General features: G+C 47.3%; 1 protein-coding gene across 1 annotated transcript in view; it reads left to right on the forward strand.

Moving 5' to 3' along the window:
- The first annotated feature begins 8,660 nt into the window (after window positions 1-8,660).
- Window positions 8,661-19,902, forward strand: part of LOC119436385 (SUN domain-containing ossification factor-like) — a 129,004-nt gene continuing 117,762 nt past the window's right edge. Inside the window, exon 1 of the mRNA XM_049657397.1 lies at window positions 8,661-9,173. Coding sequence (XP_049513354.1) covers window positions 9,127-9,173 — 47 coding nt within the window. The 5' untranslated portion in view covers window positions 8,661-9,126. The remainder of the gene's footprint in view (window positions 9,174-19,902) is intronic.

Here is a 19,902-nt window from a genome sequence, read left to right on the forward strand (position 1 = left end):
AACCTCACCGCTCATCGCTGCGAAAATTTCCAGATGCCCTCCGTTCCAACGAAGCTGCCAGCAAACGGAACATTGCAGCAACGCAGGTTATAAGCTTCACTTGGAATTCTTGCTGAGGAAGTGCTGATCTCAAGCGGAGCTAAGGTTCCTGTAACGCGTCCATGGTGTTCCTAAAGCTTGCGCTACTTTAACCGCGGTTGGCAAATGGGCGAGTGTCGCGGCGCCTGTTGTATAGTCGATGACTGAGTTACGTAATTGGCGTCCCCTCTGCGCCGTGGTGGTAGGTGATTCCCCCTTGGGCCCGCTGCTGCTTCTCAGCGGTTATGGCGCTCTGCTGCTCAGTCTGAGGTCGTCGCAGTTTAATTTCCTCGCTTTGCGATGGGAGCGGAATGCTAAAATGGCCACATACGGAAAAAGTAATGAAAATGAGTCCGATACCCTCCGCTACGGCGCCTCTCAGTGGACGTAAAACCCTTTCAATTATTGTTTACGTTACCACCTCGACACGGACCCGCCACGGTTGCTCAATGGCTATGGCGTTATGCTGCTAAGCACGATGTCAAGGGTTCGATTCCCGGCCATCGCTATTACGATGTGAACGGGACTCAAAAAAAAAATAATAAAAAAAATAAACGCTAGGGTGGCGTACTTTGGAGGCACGTTAAAGAATCACGGAGGGTGGAAATTAGTCCGGACCGCCTCCCACCACTCTCATCAGCCGGTGTGTTGCTTTGCATGTGCGGACTGATCACTTCAACAGCACCTCTTTATTTTTCGGGAACAGGCCCTCGCATCGCACTCGGCCACTATAACTCACTTTTGCTGCTAACTGTTAATTAGCAGAAATTAAAGCGGTCTAATGAGCTAACCGATTTTCACGAGGGCCGCTCATTGGCAGATTACTCAAAATATTATTAGCAGGTGTGCAGCAGGTATGGGTGTCAAATATTGCCTGGCTGCGTACACTATGCATGTAAGAATAGTTTTTTAAAGTCTTTACAACCCTCCCTATTTTTTTATTGCTGCTGCTCTTAAAGCCTACCCCCCTCTTCCTCTTCCTTATAGACATGTTACCAACCCCATCTACTTAATTCTGTCACACGATGACTACAGAACATGAAACTAGTGAACGCACACAAGTTGGTTCCGAGAGATTATTTTTTTTTCTACTACGGCTAAACAAACGGACTTATCTAACAGCTATATATATGACAAACCACGACAAGAGGATGAAAAATCGCTGAAAATCTAATCCGCTCATCACTCTTGTGGTCAATTAAGTTTAGCGAATTTGTGGCGTTAGTGGCTGTGCACAAGCGCCGTAAATAATATAGAGCCTGCTTGACACCAACAAAGAATTACTGTTCGTGTAGTTTGTGCGAATATTCCCCATGACTGCCGGCGCTTCAAATGTGACGGTCGCCCGCAATCACATTAGGCTTATTGGATTGAGTGACGTGATGAAAGCGGGGAAAAAGAAATTGTACAAGCTGCCTTCACTTGACAGGGTGTCGCAGTGTATCGGTGATACTCGGTCGCAGTAAAAAAAGGGGGAAAAAAGAAAAGAAAACGCGTAGTAGGTGTCAAAACCACGATCTCATTACGACGCACGTCGTAGTGGGAGATCCTGGATTAAATTTTTACCATCAGGGGTTCTTTAACGCGTATTCAAATATAAACACACGAAGAGGGTTCTTTTTTTTATTTCATTTTGCTCTCATCGAATTGCGGCCTCAGTGGCGACAAAAAATTAATGAGCCATGCCGCTCTGCGAAGGTGGATGACCAGCGAAACTGTTTAGCTACGACACAGACTTTTGAACAAAGGTACGAACATATTTATTGTCCTGATCGGTGGTCATCGTAACGATACGTACGCACACACATTCGCGTATTCCCTCTGTTATTAAATTTGTCCGACACGTAAGACGGACATACCCCCGTAAACGCGGCCTCCTATATATTACGATGACAGAAGTGAAATTCTACGCTGGAATGATGAGCGGCAACGGAGCCAGCTGTGGAAGAAGACGACGACGAACGCGTGAGAAGTGGCACGGTGCGTTCGCGCGATTGCGCCGAGGGACGCCACCCCTTTCCCCTTGGGTGCCGTATCAGGCGCGCACTACGTCACGCACTACGTCATACATTCAAAGGGACACATCGTTTTAGACACAGGTGGCCGTTAAACCGAGCTCCGACGCGAGCGGCGATATGCGATGGTTATGGTGATGTTGATTAGGGCTACGCCCTTCGAAAGGGGTAGGCCACGAGGTGTACAGCGCGGCCAAGCCAGATAAAAAAAAAAAAAAAAATGCGTGTGCTTTTTTTGTTGGCTCGTTCACTTTCACATTTTAGGGGAGAGATTTTTCGCGCGGACGCCATATGCTTGTTGTCCCCGTTGTCTAAACGACGTCCCCGTGGGTTCTAATAAAGAATTTTACGTCGCGAAGCTGAGCTGTGGGCTATCAGGGTCACCGTGAGAGTCCAGGATTAACTTTGGACGACCTGGTAGTATTTAACACGTACCACCTCAAAGCTCGCGCAGTGTTCTACGCTTTGCTCCCAGAGGGCGGCGGCCGCCACAGTCGGGGTTCGATCCAGTGAAATCGCGATCACCAAAACCCCTCAGCCACCACGGCCGGAGACATGAACGACCGTATTTCGTGCCTTTCACAGAGAACTGGACAAAGCGAATACTAATGATTATGGACAGCAGCCAGGATTAAAGCTGGCGACACTGGAGCTGTGAATTGCAAGTTTGTTCGATGAAAATAAATAAACAAACAAATAAATAAATAAATAAATCAGCTTGTGGTTAAAATTTTCTGACAGCGAGCTTTATATTGTTTTACAGCGAAGCTGTTAAGGGCTCAGTATTCGATGGTCGCGTCCGGATGTAGAAAAAAAACTCTCATTGGCCGTATGCTGTATGTGCGAGTCCCTCGCGCGCTTTCACGGGGAGAGAACGCACGGCGGAAAGCAAACGCCACTTCCGTCGCGCGAATGGCCGTGGGGGAACGGGAGGGAGCGAGGGGAGGCGACGTTTAGTTCCGGCACCAAATGCGTATCTTGCGACCGGGCGCAAAGGGAACTGGCGACTCAATCTGCCACGCGAAAGGAGGACAGCGGGAAAGCAGCGCGGGAGCGAGTGGTTGTGGCTTCTGCTCTGCGAGCAACTTGTACATTGCGCGCCGCCGCGCGGTCGCGCGCGCCGTATCTTGAAAGCGATCTGCAACACGGCTCCTACCTTTGTATGCGCTGTGCTTTCGCCGCTCAGTTTCCGTTGAAGCGATAGACCGCTAGAACCTTCGCTCGCTGCTGCTGGCGCACTTGCTCACGCCGTCGTTTTGACAGCGGTTGTGTCACAGACCCCGTGAACGAGGCGCAGACACCGGACCAAATTCCAAAGCCGACTTATCAGCTTCCGAAAATAATCCCACGAAAGCAAGGACAATTAAGAATGGGCCCTCTGGTGCACCAGTGAACGCCGGTTGCTGTGCAAAGACCGAGTCAGAGCCCAGAGTTCTCAAAACACAACAAAATATATTCTTCACACAAGGCAGTTACACACACACTTGCACACTTACGCTAGACACTACACAATACAAATCAGATGGATATTCACAAAACAGGAAAATAATTAACGACAAGCACTAAGAGCCCAACACGCAAAGTACAAAATGAAAAGGAACACTAAGTGTCCAATCATATTCATCCATGTTGGTCTTCGAGTCAGACGATCTCGACGTAGCTCGGGGCAAATCTCGAAGAAGGAACTTCTTCCGGAAATGCAGAAGCTCGATGAAGTCGTTGACTAGCTTGTCGGGGAATCTCCTTCTTCCGCAGACGGTCAGTCTCCACGTTACATCTCTTTACCGGAGCGGTCTCAACTCCCCTCTGATTCTCGCAAGGCGTTTATATAGCCGTATACGGTCCTTCTCGAACCTTCAGTCGGACTTGTGATCCCGTAGTATGACCAAAGCCTGGGAATCTTCTAGTCAATTCTCGCATCTTCGACCGTCGCTGTCGGAGTGTCGTCGAGGGGGGGGGGGGGGTGCATGACTCATCCTGTTGGCACACGCTCACGCTGTAGAAATCTCTCTCTCGACTCGCCGGGCGAGAAGGTGTCTCGGTGCCCGTGCTCACTATCTTTCTCTCTCTCGTTACCGTCGCCTCGACGTCTAGACGTTTTTCGCGTCGGCTGTTTCAGGTGCATGCGCTCTCCCCCTCTGTTGAAGCTGCTGCGGGCCCGGCGTGTTTCTTTCGCTCGCTTGCGTGACACGCGGTGCGCGCTTTGATTACGCGCTCTTTTGTGACAGGTTGTGTGCGGTCATACAAACAACGCGCACAACTGTTGTCGACGGCGGCGGCGGCGTTTTGCCCGCGTTCGCACCGAACGCGCGCGGCGTTGGTGACGTGTTTATAAAGAACGTGCCAACCTTTGCCGTATACACCCTATGTGGGTGTACCGTAGCGACCATAGGGCCATGGTCCCTGTGGTCACTAAATAAATGAAAACCACCGGATCATATACATTTCTATTCTTTAATAGGTCAAATAACCAATTACACCATCACATCTTAATAGTCATAATTGGAAATACATAATTCCCACCATAGTACAGCTTCGCTGGTCTTCCATCTCCACTCCAGTGGAAGGGCTGACAGTTCTTTCTTTTATTTTCTCCCTGCCTCCTTGCATGTGTGGCGTTGAGCATTCCGACATCCAATTATCGTTTGTGTAATCGTATCGGCTGCTTCTGTCCTTAAATTTGCTGCAAAAGGTATTTCAGCGAGACACACAGGCGTTATTTTGTGGGGAACGACGAATAAACGGCACTTCACCTACCGTTTTGCTCGGTATCAGACTGGAGATCTGCGCATATTGCGAGCAACATTACAGAAATAAGACCTGACGAAATCTGCAAGCTGGGGGAAAATTCGCGAAAGAGAAGGAACCCACTCCGTGTAGCACCAGGTTTTGTCAGATGTTGTAACTTCTTGCTGCATCCAGGTTGATGCTATATTAGTACGAAATCATTATATAGTTTATGAGGCCGAAAATCCGGCGTTGTCGGCGTTGGCATGACCACGATGGTCCAAAAAGTCAAGGGAGCCCAAGTGAGCCGATCGAGGCACTTGATATCGTCAATTAAGGTAAAGTTAACTAAGAAATAGTGAATTAAGGCAAAGTAATTAATATAAAGTTAATTAAGGCATGCTTATTTATTTAGGGTTTATTACCGCACTTGAACCCACGACCATTGGCGGGAGTTGAACCCCCGACCTTTGGTGTTCATTTAGGTGAAGTTAATTCAGGCGCAGTTAATTAGGGTGAAGTCAATTAAGGCACTCGAACACACGACCATTGGTGGGAGTCAAGGCGAAGGTAATTAAGGCACAGTTTTTACGGTAAAGTTGATTACAGCACTCGAACCCCCAACCTTTGATGTTCATTTAGGCGAAGTTAATTAAGGCACAGTTATTAAGGTAGAGTTCATTACGGCACTCTAACCCACGACCATTGGTGGGAGTCGCACCCCCAACATTTGGTGTTCATTTAGGTGAAGTTAATTAAGGCACAGTTAATTAAGGTAGAGTTCATTAGGGCACTCGAACCCACGACCATTGGTGGGAGTCGAACCCCGACATTTGGTGTTCATTTAGGTGAAGTTAATTAAGGCACAGTTAATTAAGGTAGAGTTCATTAGGACACTCGAACCCACGACCATTGGTGGGAGTCGAACCCCGACATTTGGTGTTCATTTAGGTGAAGTTAATTAAGGCACAGTTAATTAAGGTAGAGTTCATTAGGGCACTCGAACCCACGACCATTGGTGGGAGTCGAACCCCGACATTTGGTGTTCATTTAGGTGAAGATAATTAAGGCACAGTTAATTAAGGTAGAGTTCATTAGGGCACTCGAACCCACGACCATTGGTGGGAGTCGAACCCCGACATTTGGTGTTCATTTAGGTGAAGATAATTAAGGCACAGTTAATTAAGGTAGAGTTCATTAGGGCACTCGAACCCACGACCATTGGTGGGAGTCGAACCCCGACATTTGGTGTTCATTTAGGTGAAGTTAATTAAGGCACAGTTAATTAAGGTAGAGTTCATTAGGGCACTCGAACCCACGACCATTGGTGGGAGTCGAAGCCCCGACATTTGGTGTTCATTTAGGTGAAGTTAATTAAGGCACAGTTAATTAAGGTAGAGTTCATTAGGGCACTCAAACCCACGACCATTAGTGGGAGTCGCACCCCCGACATTTGGTGTTCATTTAGGTGAAGTTAATTAAGGCACAGTTAATTAAGGTAGAGTTCATTAGGGCACTCGAACCCACGACCATTGGTGGGAGTCGAACCCCGACATTTGGTGTTCATTTAGGTGAAGTTAATTAAGGCACAGTTAATTAAGGTAGAGTTCATTAGGGCACTCGAACCCACGACCATTGGTGGGAGTCGAACCCCGACATTTGGTGTTCATTTAGGTGAAGTTAATTAAGGCACAGTTAATTAAGGTAGAGTTCATTAGGGCACTCGAACCCACGACCATTCATGGGAGTCGAACCCCCGACATTTGGTGTTCATTTAGGCGAAGTTAATTAAGGCACAGTTAATTAAGGTAGAGTTCATTAGGGCACTCGAACCCACGACCATTGGTGGGAGTCGAACCCCGACATTTGGTGTTCATTTAGGTGAAGTTAATTAAGGCACAGTTAATTAAGGTAGAGTTCATTAGGGCACTCGAACCCACGACCATTGGTGGGAGTCGAACCCCGACATTTGGTGTTCATTTAGGTGAAGTTAATTAAGGCACAGTTAATTAAGGTAGAGTTCATTAGGGCACTCGAACCCACGACCATTCATGGGAGTCGAACCCCCGACATTTGGTGTTCATTTAGGCGAAGTTAATTAAGGCACAAGAACCAGCGAGTCCAGAATCATTACGTGCCCGAAGTCCATAACTTCTATCCGTCATTGCAAGTAGTACACATCGGGTATTGAACATTCGTTATTTAAATTGTGACTGTTTTTCTAGGGCTGTGTATATGATAAAGAGTTTTAGCCCGGCTAATCGAATTTGTGGGTTTGCATACGTTAGCTAAACGTAAACGCATTTTTAATTCATTATTAATTCAAAATACCTTACGTACAGGCCCAACAATGGCCTCGAATAAATACGCAAAACCTTAACGTTATAGAAGCTTTTTGCGCATAACCTTCGTAGAAAAAAGCTAGCGCTGTTATTTGAATGGACAATTGCATTTAATTAGCGCTACTGCATACATTACTCCCATTTGTTAGCACACCCGCGTGATTGCTTAATGGTTATGGTGTTGGGCTGCTAAGGACGAGATCGCGGGATGAAATCCCGGCCACCGCGGCCGCATTTCGATGGGGGCGAAATGCAGAAAACACCCGTGTACTTACATTTAGGTGCACGTTAAAGAACCCCAGGTGGTCCAAATTATTCCGGAGTCTCCCACTACGGTGTACCTCGTAATCAGATGGTGGTTTAGGCGCGTAAAACCTCATCATTCATTTTTTTTTTTTGTTAGCATATACAGTAGTTCTACCTTTATTATCAAGTCAGCGCGCACTTAACTTGAATGGACATACATGAAGTATGTCATGAAGTAGGTACCTTCAGGATGGAAGGAGAGCATGATAAAAAAAAAAAAGGGGGGGGGGGGGGGAAACACGCAAGAGGGAGAGTCTCGCACAGTCACGTGAATTAGTAACTGAAAGCTGCATTCCATCAAGTAGTTCGGCTGATGGGAAGTCCATAGTGATGCATTGAACTTCAGCACATCTATTAACATTGTGTCGTGGGAAAAAAATTTTCTGGACATTAGGAAGCAGCAGGCCTAAGCGCTGAAGTTGATTGTTCATAGTTTTCCGCTTGCAAATCGACTGCTCGGTTTCGAAATGACAGTTTACAGGGTGGTTTATTTTAAGGATTTCTTTAGCTCGATTCTATTCCTAACTTATCATTAAATCACTAATCGTTCAAGGCCGACCGACCCCGTGATAACGCGGGCGGAGCATCCCTCAGATCAGTGACGAAATTCGGGCAAGAAAAAAAAAAAAGAAAGAAAGAGAGAAAATATTGAATAGAATGTTACGTTATCACGACCGAGTCTGAGCATGTGAGGTGTTACGTTTATGAGCCAGACGGTTTGTGCGAACGCTGTTGGTGCGCAACCATTCAGCCATCCTAGCGCAGCCGAGATATTGTGGATCACATCAAGCGATTTAAACACCTTGTGTCTAAAGCAGGCTCCTCCGCGGGAGAGGCCCAAAGAAAAGGACGCAGAACAGTTTTGAGTTCTTGAGCGTTGTATCAAATCATTCAAATGATGCTGCATGCGTTTGCTTCCGTTGTTCAAATTTCGCGGTAGCACGAACGTCTGAACTAGTCTGGACTGACTGCGCCGTCTGCAGTCAGTCTATCGCATGATGAGCCTCGTGTTATTTACCGTGTACTTAAATTTTCAAAAAAAAAACAATCAAAAGCACTGATTTTCTATGAAATGAATATTTGTGCACAGTATTTTATTCCAATGTAAAGTTTTTATTGCGCATCAACACTCATAGTTTTTTTTATCCCTCACAGATGGCGCTAACTGTCAGGAACTTCAGAGGCGTGGGTTTGCGATCGTTGCAATCATCCAGGGTAGGCCGGTGGCTTTCGAGAGCAAAAGTGGTAGTGAAAAGTGATGGAAGTTAGGCCCGGCGCATACAACTTTAGTGAATCGTAGCATGCTCGCGGCGTGTGACCCCACAATATTGACCGTTAAGCGTCGTTTCTCCATGTCTGGTCCAGTGTTATGACGAGGCTCAACACCGAACACCGCCGAGGTACGAAGACGTCATAGCCCTCTCTCTTCCCCAAGCTACCAGTGCGACGAACCTACGTGCTGCGCGAACCAATGTTCAAAGCCTTTGCAGGCGCCGCAAGGACGCTCCTAATACACGTCAGTCTTGTGTGTCACAGCTCCCACGATTGTTGGTGAAGTACTCCGGCGATGCGTGCGACCACTTAGGGGTCTCCAAGTTCTTTGTGCTTGAACGCTTTCACGCCAGCATGACCAAAGCTGCGATGACCAAAAGTTCGGGATGGCGATAAAGTATCTCACTTTCTGCATCGTCGTCTGGCTTCTAGGGTGAGTCTTGCTTTGTTCATTTTTTAAATTTATTTTTGCTAATTGGGCCGACTTGACAGCTCTCTCTAGTTTACATGATGCGCTGTTGGGATTTTGAAGTTCTGTGCCGACCCTTCCGTGTCAATAGCTCCTGTTTACTAAATCGCTCAGGCCATTTACAGCGTGTGCGCAGCCCATCGGATTTCGTTTCCGCAATGTGTTCACAACTGCATTTTGAGTGCGTATCCGTACAATGCGTGTCAAGGCACTTTCGCTGTAGAAAGCTGTCACACATAAGTAATGCTTACTGAACATTGCAGCGAGGTTACAGTGACCAACTCGCTGTGTGCTGATAGAATTTGCTTTATTTGCCAATTAAAAAGACGCGTTTCATTGACGACACTGCATCTCAAGGTGTGCAGTTCATTTCTAGCTACGCTCAATTTCATGAACCCGTATAAGCATAATCAAAGGATGCTTGCTAAACTATAGTAACGTATGACGAAAGGTGTTCTTCAATTCTGACCCGATTTCAATATTACTCGCCTGCCCGCACTCTTTCAAAGCATAGTCATAAGAACTGTTTGCATTGCCGAGCTGTGCTGATGTATGTTAGCAAAAAATAAGTAATCTTGCTGCTGGGTGGCCTGAACAGTAGAGTCACAGCATCATGTCTTGTGTCACGAAATAATAATGGAACCACATACAGACAGGCACAGACGTACGAATGCAGCCGCTACCTTAAAGGCGGCTGTAGTAGTACTGTATAGTACTGTTTGCGAAAATTATTCCGAATGTTTATTTTAGAGTGCGTTCTGTCGCGTTAAGGTTTTCGTTGAAAGCACACGCATCAATTTCATCTCTCTTCTCCTGGTAGAACCTGTCATGACGTGTACTTGGCTGCGGGGTTCATGCATTCGTTTTCCCCTTGAGCTGAATGTCATGAGCGACGCATATACATCATGACCAGCGTTGGTATTGCATACAATGCTTCCAGCATGCAGCATCAAGCGTGCACCCAATTAAATGCGATCGTTGGCATTTCACCTTACAGGCAGCAAACTTAGTTCTGCTACCGAACGCCAGCCGCCAGGTTCTTTCGTCGTGCAGCGTGGCGTAGTATCACAAAATGTTCGCCAACCTCAGTACGTGTGTGAAAGTTTTCGCAGGGTGTCGTAATCTTGAAAAAGGCATCGCTTGCATGGAAAATAAGCGCAAACTAGCGTTGGTAGATTTCCTTCTTTTGTTTCGTGCCAGCCGGTTTTCCACATTTCGTCATAGCGGTTCATCAACGGCCGTTGCTTTCCGCCAGGATACGCTCTACTTTCCTTTAAATGGATATCACGCGGGGTAAGCATTCGCGGCACGCCAAAGCTTGTTTTATCTTAACTACTTAATACCACTGATTAAAGTAGAATCTAAACAGCGCGACAGCAGCTCGCAAATTCCGTCATATTACTGTTTTAAAAATGGTTTCAGCTTTCGTGATAGCTGATATGATTCAGACGAGTTTAGCACAATCTCTATGGGCACGGAGGAAAATGATGTCCTCGCCATTCGTCAGGTTCACCACCGATTCAGAAATTCATCTTAAGTTGAAGCCCATGTTTGACTTGATTTAAATGACGCCTGCCATGAACGCGCCGGAGGAAACTCAATGAGCGTCGAGGGCACGTTCACGCCAGGCGTCACTTAGATCGAGTCAAGCATGGGCTTAAACTTAAGATGCATTTCTGAATACGGGGGTAATACGCACGTATGTTAGGCATCATGGAAAACACGGAGGCCTAGACATTAAATTTAGTTTATTGTCGATCGCCTATGCGAACTTATTGTGAAGATTGGGACAGCAAGCGCTTCAGGGAGATGAATTACCAGGACGGTATTGTGCTCATATAGTATTTCCATTAATGCTTGCTGTGAAGGGCATGGCAAACTGTCTTCTTGATTCTTTCGAAATAACTCTTTTTCCTAGGTAAGCACGTACGCGTTTTGCAATGATATCTTTTTTTTTTTTTTTTCACGATTTTTATGCATGGTTACGTAGCGTCGAGCACTTTCCCAACTACATGCGTTAAGAAAAATTGCACTTTTTTTTTTCCATATGTATTTTTCAGTCGTCATTTTCAGACTCGATCGGCATTCTCTCTCAGTGCAGCTTTGTCGGACGTGTGATAGCTGTCGCTCAGTGTAAGGTCAAGCCTCCGGTCTGTGACAGGTTTCTCCTCCACCCTTCTTACCAAAGAGGGGGCAGAAGAAACCTTTCGCGAACAGACATGCGTATTCGTAAAGCTTTTTTCGGCTTATGAGTGTCGACCTTGCGAGATGTGTAGAGCTTGTCGGAAGGCCGATGTGCGACTGTCGGAGCAAGCTCACCGCAGGCAACGCAAAAAGGCGGTAGTCTGGCCATGTGTTTTAGTTCGTTGACTCATTGCCGCCTCCTTGCGCTACTGCATTCGCATTAGAGCATGTAACGGGGTTGCATGGTCGATACAATACTGTACTTTCGGTCGTCGAAAATCCGTCTTACTTAGTGTGAGTTGGTGAGGAACGCGCGCGTACGCGGGCACAAAACGCTGTCCGCACGCCTTGACGTCGCAACGTTTCCTTGGTGATGCGAATGGGCTCTTTAGGTAATTTCCGGGGTTTGACTTTTCGCATTTACTGCGCAGGATCTTTTCGTCGAAAAACGTCTGAGGGCGTGTGTGTGGCTCTTGTATAGCCATTTGATTCGATTTTCCGCGGTGGTGTTGAGCGGAAAGAAGTAGGCGGGGCAGCGTGCTTTGTCAGCTATTCCTGATAATTAGAAAAAAAAAGAAGAAAAACAAAAGTTTGATTTATAGGTAAAACTGCGGTCATCATTCGGAGAACGATATATAGAGAGGCTTGGCTGCCGCATATGCGCACTTCAGCGTGGGATAAAAATAAAAACACTCCAGCAAAGCAAGGCTGTTGCGAACTGTGACGTAAACTTTTAGCGCTACTAGGTTCGGCGATGCCGCCGCTGATTCGTACCACCCTCGAGGTAAAAAAAGAATTGTTACGGTATACGACTCAGCGCACTCTAAGACTGTGAAGCGTGGAATCGCTTTACTTTGCCTGGAATAGGCTCTGCGGAAGGCATGTGTGCCTATGATGCAGGCGAGTTTTCGCAATCAGCTTGAGAGACCTTAAGAGCTGGCTTCCCTCAGTATGTCTTAAATTCCGTGATTGAGACCCTGCTGCAAAAGTTGAAAGCTACCGCTGCCAATGTGGAAGCGCACTCGAAGGAAAGGGGGCGTGTTAAGCCAGAGGTAGTCCCTTATGTGCACCGTGTGAGCCATAACCTCAGGAAGGTGGCTACCAGATATGGCATTCCCATTGTCTTTTCAGCTCCCAACAAGTTGGCTCAATTGTGCCCTCGTATCACACGCGATGGGCCGCGGGGCTGCCAGAAGCAGCACACCATCCCTGTCAGGCGCTGTATTGAAGGGGTAGCCTATTAGGTACCCCTAGACTGTGGTAGGTCCTACATTGGACAAACGGGACGTTGCATTAATGACAGACTGAGGGAGCAGGCTAATAGAATTGGAAAGTGTGGCAATGCGCATCTTCCTGCGCACAGTAAGGCCTGTCCTTGTGAGCCACGCTTGTGAGCCACACTTTAAGCAAGTATCGATTCTGGGTAAAAGTAGGGACAAAACTTCCAGGGGAGTTGGAAGTTTTCTTTATTCAAAAGAAAGGGTCTGATTGTGTTAGCGATACATCTATCACATTGTATTCTGCAGAAATGTGCTTTCTTGAAAATATGTTATCATGACCATGAAGTATGTCATACCTTGGCTCTCTGCGCGTGCACGCGCTGAAGTTGACCTTTTTTCTGTATGGTTTGACGCTGTCATTAAACAGTTGGTAGTTTGGCGCTTCACTGTCTCCTTTCTTCTGTCCCCTTTTCACGAAATGTATTTCGCGCCGCCGTCAAGTATACCTAGAAAATCTCAGCACCAACTCGCCCAAGAAGTTCTTTTGGTATTTGAGTGCGGCTTGCACTGTGCGTTTCGGCAGCTGTAAAAGCTGCAAATGTCCCAGCTGGCCGCATACGAACTGCTTCTGGCTCTGTCTTGAGGTTGGTACCGACTCAGTATAGAACGATCAGCTGTTCGTCGTCGCTGTGGAAGGGGCGATTGGGCAATTCTGTGATACCATCGGAAAGGAATTCGGTAAGATTGCCTTAGTGCGCGCAGACACTTTCGCATAATTCCAGCATTTCATTGTTAAAATGCAGATTTCGCGATGGGGATGGCATATATATTTTCTGGAAGGCGCGCCACTTCCCTTTAAGAATTTGTTTTCGACTACAGAGTGACATTTTTCTACGCCCGTCGGTCTGCTAACGAACAGTCAAAAGTGTAATGGCTTGTAGGCAGTATTGAACACCTTACAAAGTAAAATCTTAACCGATTACAATAAAGTGTAATTGATTTCAGTCACCAGTTACAGGCTCAAAGCACAATTGAATAACTACAGAAACGTAATCGATCAAACAGTTGCAGCCCGCGACTACAACAAAGTAGTCCCTTATGACAAAATAAAGTTTCTTGTCTGTCTGGTCTGTCTGTCTGTCTTGTCTGTAATCGATCACTTCTTGCGTAACTCGCTTTATTACAAGGGGCACAATTAGCTGCCCTTTTATGTGTGGCTTATCGTCGTTCACACATCGTTAATTTTCACGAGTAACTTAAGTTTTTATCACTCAATGTTGCACGTTTTATGAAGGCCCTGTCAAAGTTTGCGCGCATGTGATCGGGACCAACGTTTATAGATACTTAAAATGAATCTATAAACGTTAATCGGGACGGTGTTGTACTGGGCGAACAGCTAATGCTGGTACCTGCGAGCGCTTCGGTGTTCGCTGTCGGAGTTCGTGTAGAGCCAAACAAGTTTGCAAGCACGCCACGAGGTTGCATCATCATTACTAATTTAATTCAATGACGTTCGCAAATACAACGAAGGTGACTACGTTCAAAAGCACTTTACATCAACGTGCTTGTTGTGGCGATCAGCATCACCATCGACACTACAGCTAAACGTGACAACGCAAGGCTGCCGGTCGGATTATGCAGGCCGTCGTGGAATGAGCACGTGTGGACATGCTCATATGCAAGTCTTCGCTGCTGGGTCGTAATATGTCTATCCTTAGATATTGCGACATTTTTCGCTGCAGTTTTCAAGCTTCTTAGATAATATGACTGGTAAAACCTGGTTTCACAAATAAAGCAACTAATTAAATAACAGTAAACGCGACTGCCGAAAGATTATTTAATTTGAGAATTATCGCTCGAAAATGCATTGTAAATTACAAAATTGCGAGGAATTGTAATTCGTTACATATAACCAATTACTTGTTGCGCGATTAATGCAAGGTTTCGTGCAATTCTGAAGAGTATGCAGGCGTTGTGCCCCTTCCGGTGGCAGTTGCCATCCTTGCTCCTCGCTTTCCCTTTTCTGTGTATATGTTTTCAAATCAAATAATAATAATAATAATAATAATAATAATAATAATAATAATAATAATTTTGCTGGTAGCTGCTAGGACTCGGAATTATTAGTCACGTGAGAGCTTGTTCAGTTAGTTGGTACATTAGTCATTTGGACGAAAACAGCGTGCACGAACGGCACAAGAGCGCTTTCTTGTCCCATTCACCTTTCACATGCCCGCAGTGCACGCCAGGTAACCCCGAGTGGTCAAAATTAATCCGTCGTCTCCTGCTACGGTGTTTCTCGTAGCCAGATTGTGACGTTGGCACGTAAAGCCCATAATTGCTCTGTTCTTTCTTTTTTTTTTTCACATTGATACGTTAATTCGTTGGGCGGAAAATTCGTAAAATCTGGGAGGTTTTCGAATGCCGCAACGACAAAATGCGCTCTAGCTCTTTTTCCGTTGTTGTAGCTTGAAAGGACAGATATCGTAACGTATAGAACATAAAATGCAAGCGCGTGCCGTGTACTGTACGTCAATTGCTTTATGTCACAAGTAGTTATATCGCGTGTCTGCTGCCGAATGCGATGCACATATTTTAACCGGCTCCAGAGGGGGGCGGCCTTGTCTCTTGCAGCACTCTCGAGCCGCGAGATACCGCGCATCTGACAATCGCGGACGCTGCTTCCGCGCTCAGTATTTCCACTCCGGGGACGCAGTGCCAGTGCAGAAGGGAACTCTCCCCCCGTGCCCTTGACACCTCTGAAGAGCGCAAAGGGCGTGTGGGTGCATTCCGACCTTGTGCGTGCGCGTTCAATCGCGGGCGCGCATTTCCCGGCCCGCGCGTCTCACCTGTGGCGCTTGCGAGCGCAGCTGGCGCAATCAATGAGCGGTGGGAACAGCTGGTGCAAGCGCGTGTCGTGTATGTGCGTGCGTACTACGATCACGCGGGAAGAGTGCGCCACAGTGACGCTGCCTGATCGCGTTGAGTCAACGATTGCGCCCTTTCCGGCTGGAACCTCGCTGGCGAGGGAGGGCCGGCGGGCACGCGGAAACTGCTTGCCCAAGAAGAATGCCGGCAGACGGGGCCTGTCACGTTCACGGCGTGCAACCTGCCTCCGTCGGCGCGCGCCTTAACTAGCTCGCTGCTCCGAGAAAGTGGCCATTGTTCATGTCCGTCGCGAGCGCTTTGCTTCGCCACCCAAAAAGAATACCAGGAGTGGGAAAGGATAGGCCTCCGAAAGAGAACTGAGACGAGAGAGAGAGAGAGAAATCCCCTCCCGAGTTTATTCTCCGTCTCTTCTCGAGTAATGAAAAGCTCCACTTGATGTCTTTTTTTCGTTTTCTTTTTTTTTTCGTTCGTGACCGTGTATTATTATTATTATTATTATTATTATTATTATTATTATTATTATTATTATTATTATTATTATTCCTTAGCGGGAAAGCTGGAAAAGAGGAGGAAGAGGGTAGCAGTTCACACAGTGTGGGTTGAGAGAATTTCGCAGCTTATGGTTGCTGGCGTGGTCGTCACCACTTGAGGTTACGTTTCTATGCGGGGGAAGGGAGAGAACAACGTGCAGTCTGGTCAGAGTAAAGGGCTGAGAACAAGTGCTGTTGCTTGTTAGCGCACTTCTCATCGTGATAATGCAAAAAGGCGTCTCTCATAGCCCAATTAAGTGCGCTGTTTTTATGTGCGTTAAGCGTTCGATAAAATCCCACAAATCATTTGTCGGTCAAGAGCAGTCAAGAGACTCAGTACATCGGCACTCATACGCAGCACCTTTTTTTGTTGCGCCCAGTCTACACGCTTTCTTTCGACTATGCGCACGATGAACCACGCACACTGCTGATAGCTGGCACTCCTAGACTCGACAATTGAGGGGAAATGTTCGCGCTAATCGTGCTTGCCGTTAATAAGGATTTCCTCGCGCCATGGGTGCGTCGCCTTGATTTGAGGGTTGCAGCGTTCACTTGCGACCTCGCCAGTGCCACGCCTCTTAATTCCAGGCTGCGCAGCTCAGTCTGCGAGGAAAGCCTGGCTTCCTTGCTCTTCTTTCTTTTTTTTCTCGTTTCGCTTCTTCAGTAGTTCACATTTCCCCGAGAGTACGCACACGAAGGAACAAAGTAAGGTTGGAGTGGAGGAAGCAGGAAGCGCGAAGGTGGCAGCGCGCGCTGCATGTCTCGCGGACAGGAGCGGAACGCTTGGTCGCATTGGCGAAGTCGGAGCTGGATTACGGAAGGAAAAATGACACTATGAAGGTTGAACTGGTGCAAAGTGAAAGTGTTAATTCTGTCAGGAATCCTGGGTCTCTCGGGGTTTCCGCTCGTCTTCGCACCGTGGCTGCACTAAGTACGAAGCAGGTTAAAGTAGTAAGACTAAATAATAATAATAGTAATAATAATAATAATATAGCCCCCCCCCCCCCCTTCTTTTTCTTTGGATTTCCGTCGGCATGTCTATACACGTTCTGTAGGCGGATGTCTGTTTTCATTGCGATTTGTTAATTCAGAACTTCAGTCTTTGCATCGCGTATTAGCCCAAGCAAATGTGTTTCTGATGGCTCATCCGGGCGTAATATTCGATGGCGATCGATCGTCGAGCTCTTTCTGCGCGCTCCCAACACAACCCACGGCCAAGATACGCGAAGCGCTGTTTCATGCCGCAAGACATTTTGCTGTTTACCCAGCGGTTGAAATAAGTAAAAACACTGGAAGCCGGTCCTTATGAGTTAGAGAGAACGAAAGAAGGAATGACGCTTATAGTTGCAGCTGCACGTTTCCAGAAAGGCGAATGGGTTCCGTATAGTGCGTTGTTGAAGATTGTTGTAACGACCGGTGATTCACGAAAACTCGTGTAACGCTGTAGCAGGAGCTGTGATAACACGCTGCTGCTGCTTTGAATGGCGGCGTGGAAGGGGTGGAAACGCGTACGCGTGCTCTCGTCCGCCCAGCAGTCGGCGAGCATTCGGGGGCGTCCCGCGAACGAGAGAAAGAAAACGAGACGTTGGTCACGTACTCCGCCGGCCCGCCTGTTATGTGTTACCGTTGGCGACGGCACCGGGCCGCGCGAGCGAAGATCGCCGGTAGTCCTGCTCGGCGCCGTGCGCCCGCGTGCGGCTTAACGGGAAACGTGCTCTAGTTTTCTTCGTGGCGGCCCTCTGTACAAGCTCGTCGTGGCGGCCGTTCGCTCGCAGCTTGGATATTGTTTGCTCTCGTGTCTCGGATGTGCGCGCCCTTCTCTCTGTCCTAGATGTACCGTATGAGCTCTCTGCCTACGGCTGCCGAGTCTGATCGTGAAAGGGGGGAGAGAGAGAGAGCCTTCTCCCGGATAAGCAGCCGCCGCTCTTGCGCTATCTGCCGAACGCCTCACCTGGTTGAATCGTCTTTCCGACAGTGGCTCATCATTTGCCCGGTCATTTGCTTCCAGGCGAGATCAGCGGTATCGACGATTGGCGGGTGTGATCAGATTACTTCCCAACAAGTTTCTTATTGCCCGAAAAACCAGATAAAACGTGCGAAGGGCGTCGCAGTGGTGCTAGGCCAATTAAAGCAGGTCCGTCTGCTGAGATTTCGTTGAAGAATCACGTATAGTGGTCGAGTCTGGTAAGGAGGCCGCACGTTGCGGTTTCCCTCACCGCGCATGCCCGTTAGCGGCGAGACTCGTAAAACACCACCAACCGGTCTACCAACGTAAGGTTGAAAAACTAGGCGCGCAAGTGCCCTGAACCCAAAGCACACGACTCTGGCAGATTCTACTCGCAATGAGCCCTTTTATCATACGGTCGTAGATAACACGGCATGTCGCGAGCGGAATTGCGTCATACGGATAGCTGGCAGCGTTAGTGCACAGCGAAACAATGATCCGTGTCAAGCTCGAATCCGAGTTCATGAGCTCATAGTCTGGCTACGTTGCCACGTTTGTTATCAATGGCGTTATTCATTGACTGATTGCGTCGAAGGGGCGAGTAGGCAGCCTCGTGGAACCGCGCTGTCTCAAGTTCGTTGCCCGCTGGCATAAAGCCTCTTTCTCTCGCGTGAAATTGGACTTATCGCTCGGGCGAAACGGCGTATTCCCTTTCACATGGCATCTCCCAAACGGTTTCCTTGCGCGGGGAGAGTTGTTTTCAGATGTCACATTGTTTTGGGTTTTCATATTAGCCTAATTCGTACTCGCACTATATGTATACAGTATTCTAAATATTCTAAAATAAGATTTTGTTAATTGTACGCTTTTTTGCTGTCACATGATATTCAAATTATGGAACGCTGTGCGACTCCCAGGCGATTCACTGTCCTGGTCGCGCGAGAGACGACGCAGCTGAAAATTCGTAGGATGATCACGCCATGTGAAAGGCGCAGATGGGAGCATACGAGAGCCGTATACGGTTGTATTGCTAATCGGACCCATTATTATTATTATTATTATTATTATTATTATTATTATTATTATTATTATTATTATTATTATTCGCCGTGGCATTTACGTAGATTTTGTCTCGCATCAATGGTCCTGAGGTACATGTGCACCTCATGCATGCAGGGGGTGACCGACTGCTGCTTAATGCAGATCTGTGTTGGTGACATTTTTAGCGCGCCCGGAATATTGTTGGCACGTGGTCACTGCGTTTGTCGCGCTTCCTGAATGCTCACGCCCTCTATACGGGAACGTTTAGCTGGTTTCCAGTTGCGATTTCTCTAGTTAAATGCACGTGAGACGCAGAAATACGAAAATTCTGGCCAAATTTGAAAGATAATTTTTGCGTTCTAAAACATTGAAAAACGTAGTCGCTGATGGTGACAACTTTTTTTTAAGGGGAGGGGGGCTGCTTTCGGGGCTCGTCTTTGACAATCGCCGTATGCTGTCGTTAAGCCCGTGTGGAACTCCCGACATCCTTCAGACTCGATCTGCATGCACCTTGTATACACAGCCACGCACGTTTTTGATACCTCCGCTTGGTCGCTACGCTACCCTGTTGTTGGAGGCTGCAGTGCACCATTCAGATTGCGGCTGGACTATTCAGCTGCAGTCACCATCACAGTGTTTCTCGTGGCAGTGGGACCTTTTAGAGCACGCAAGTATATCTGACATCCTGATGGCATTAATTTGTCGAGCGTTAGTTTCGGAAGCGAGAGGGTTTAGGCTTGATTCCGATAGGTGCGCCTTTGTTGTTTAATAATTAATGACAGCACTTACCGTTATCGTCGTAATTAGCGTTCTTGATTACATGCGTACGCAAGCATTTCTGTCACCTCTAAAACGAACAGAATTACAGAAGCGGACTTCTCCCT

This window comes from Dermacentor silvarum, chromosome 1 (genome assembly GCF_013339745.2).
Source record: "Dermacentor silvarum isolate Dsil-2018 chromosome 1, BIME_Dsil_1.4, whole genome shotgun sequence".
NCBI lineage: Eukaryota > Metazoa > Arthropoda > Arachnida > Ixodida > Ixodidae > Dermacentor > Dermacentor silvarum.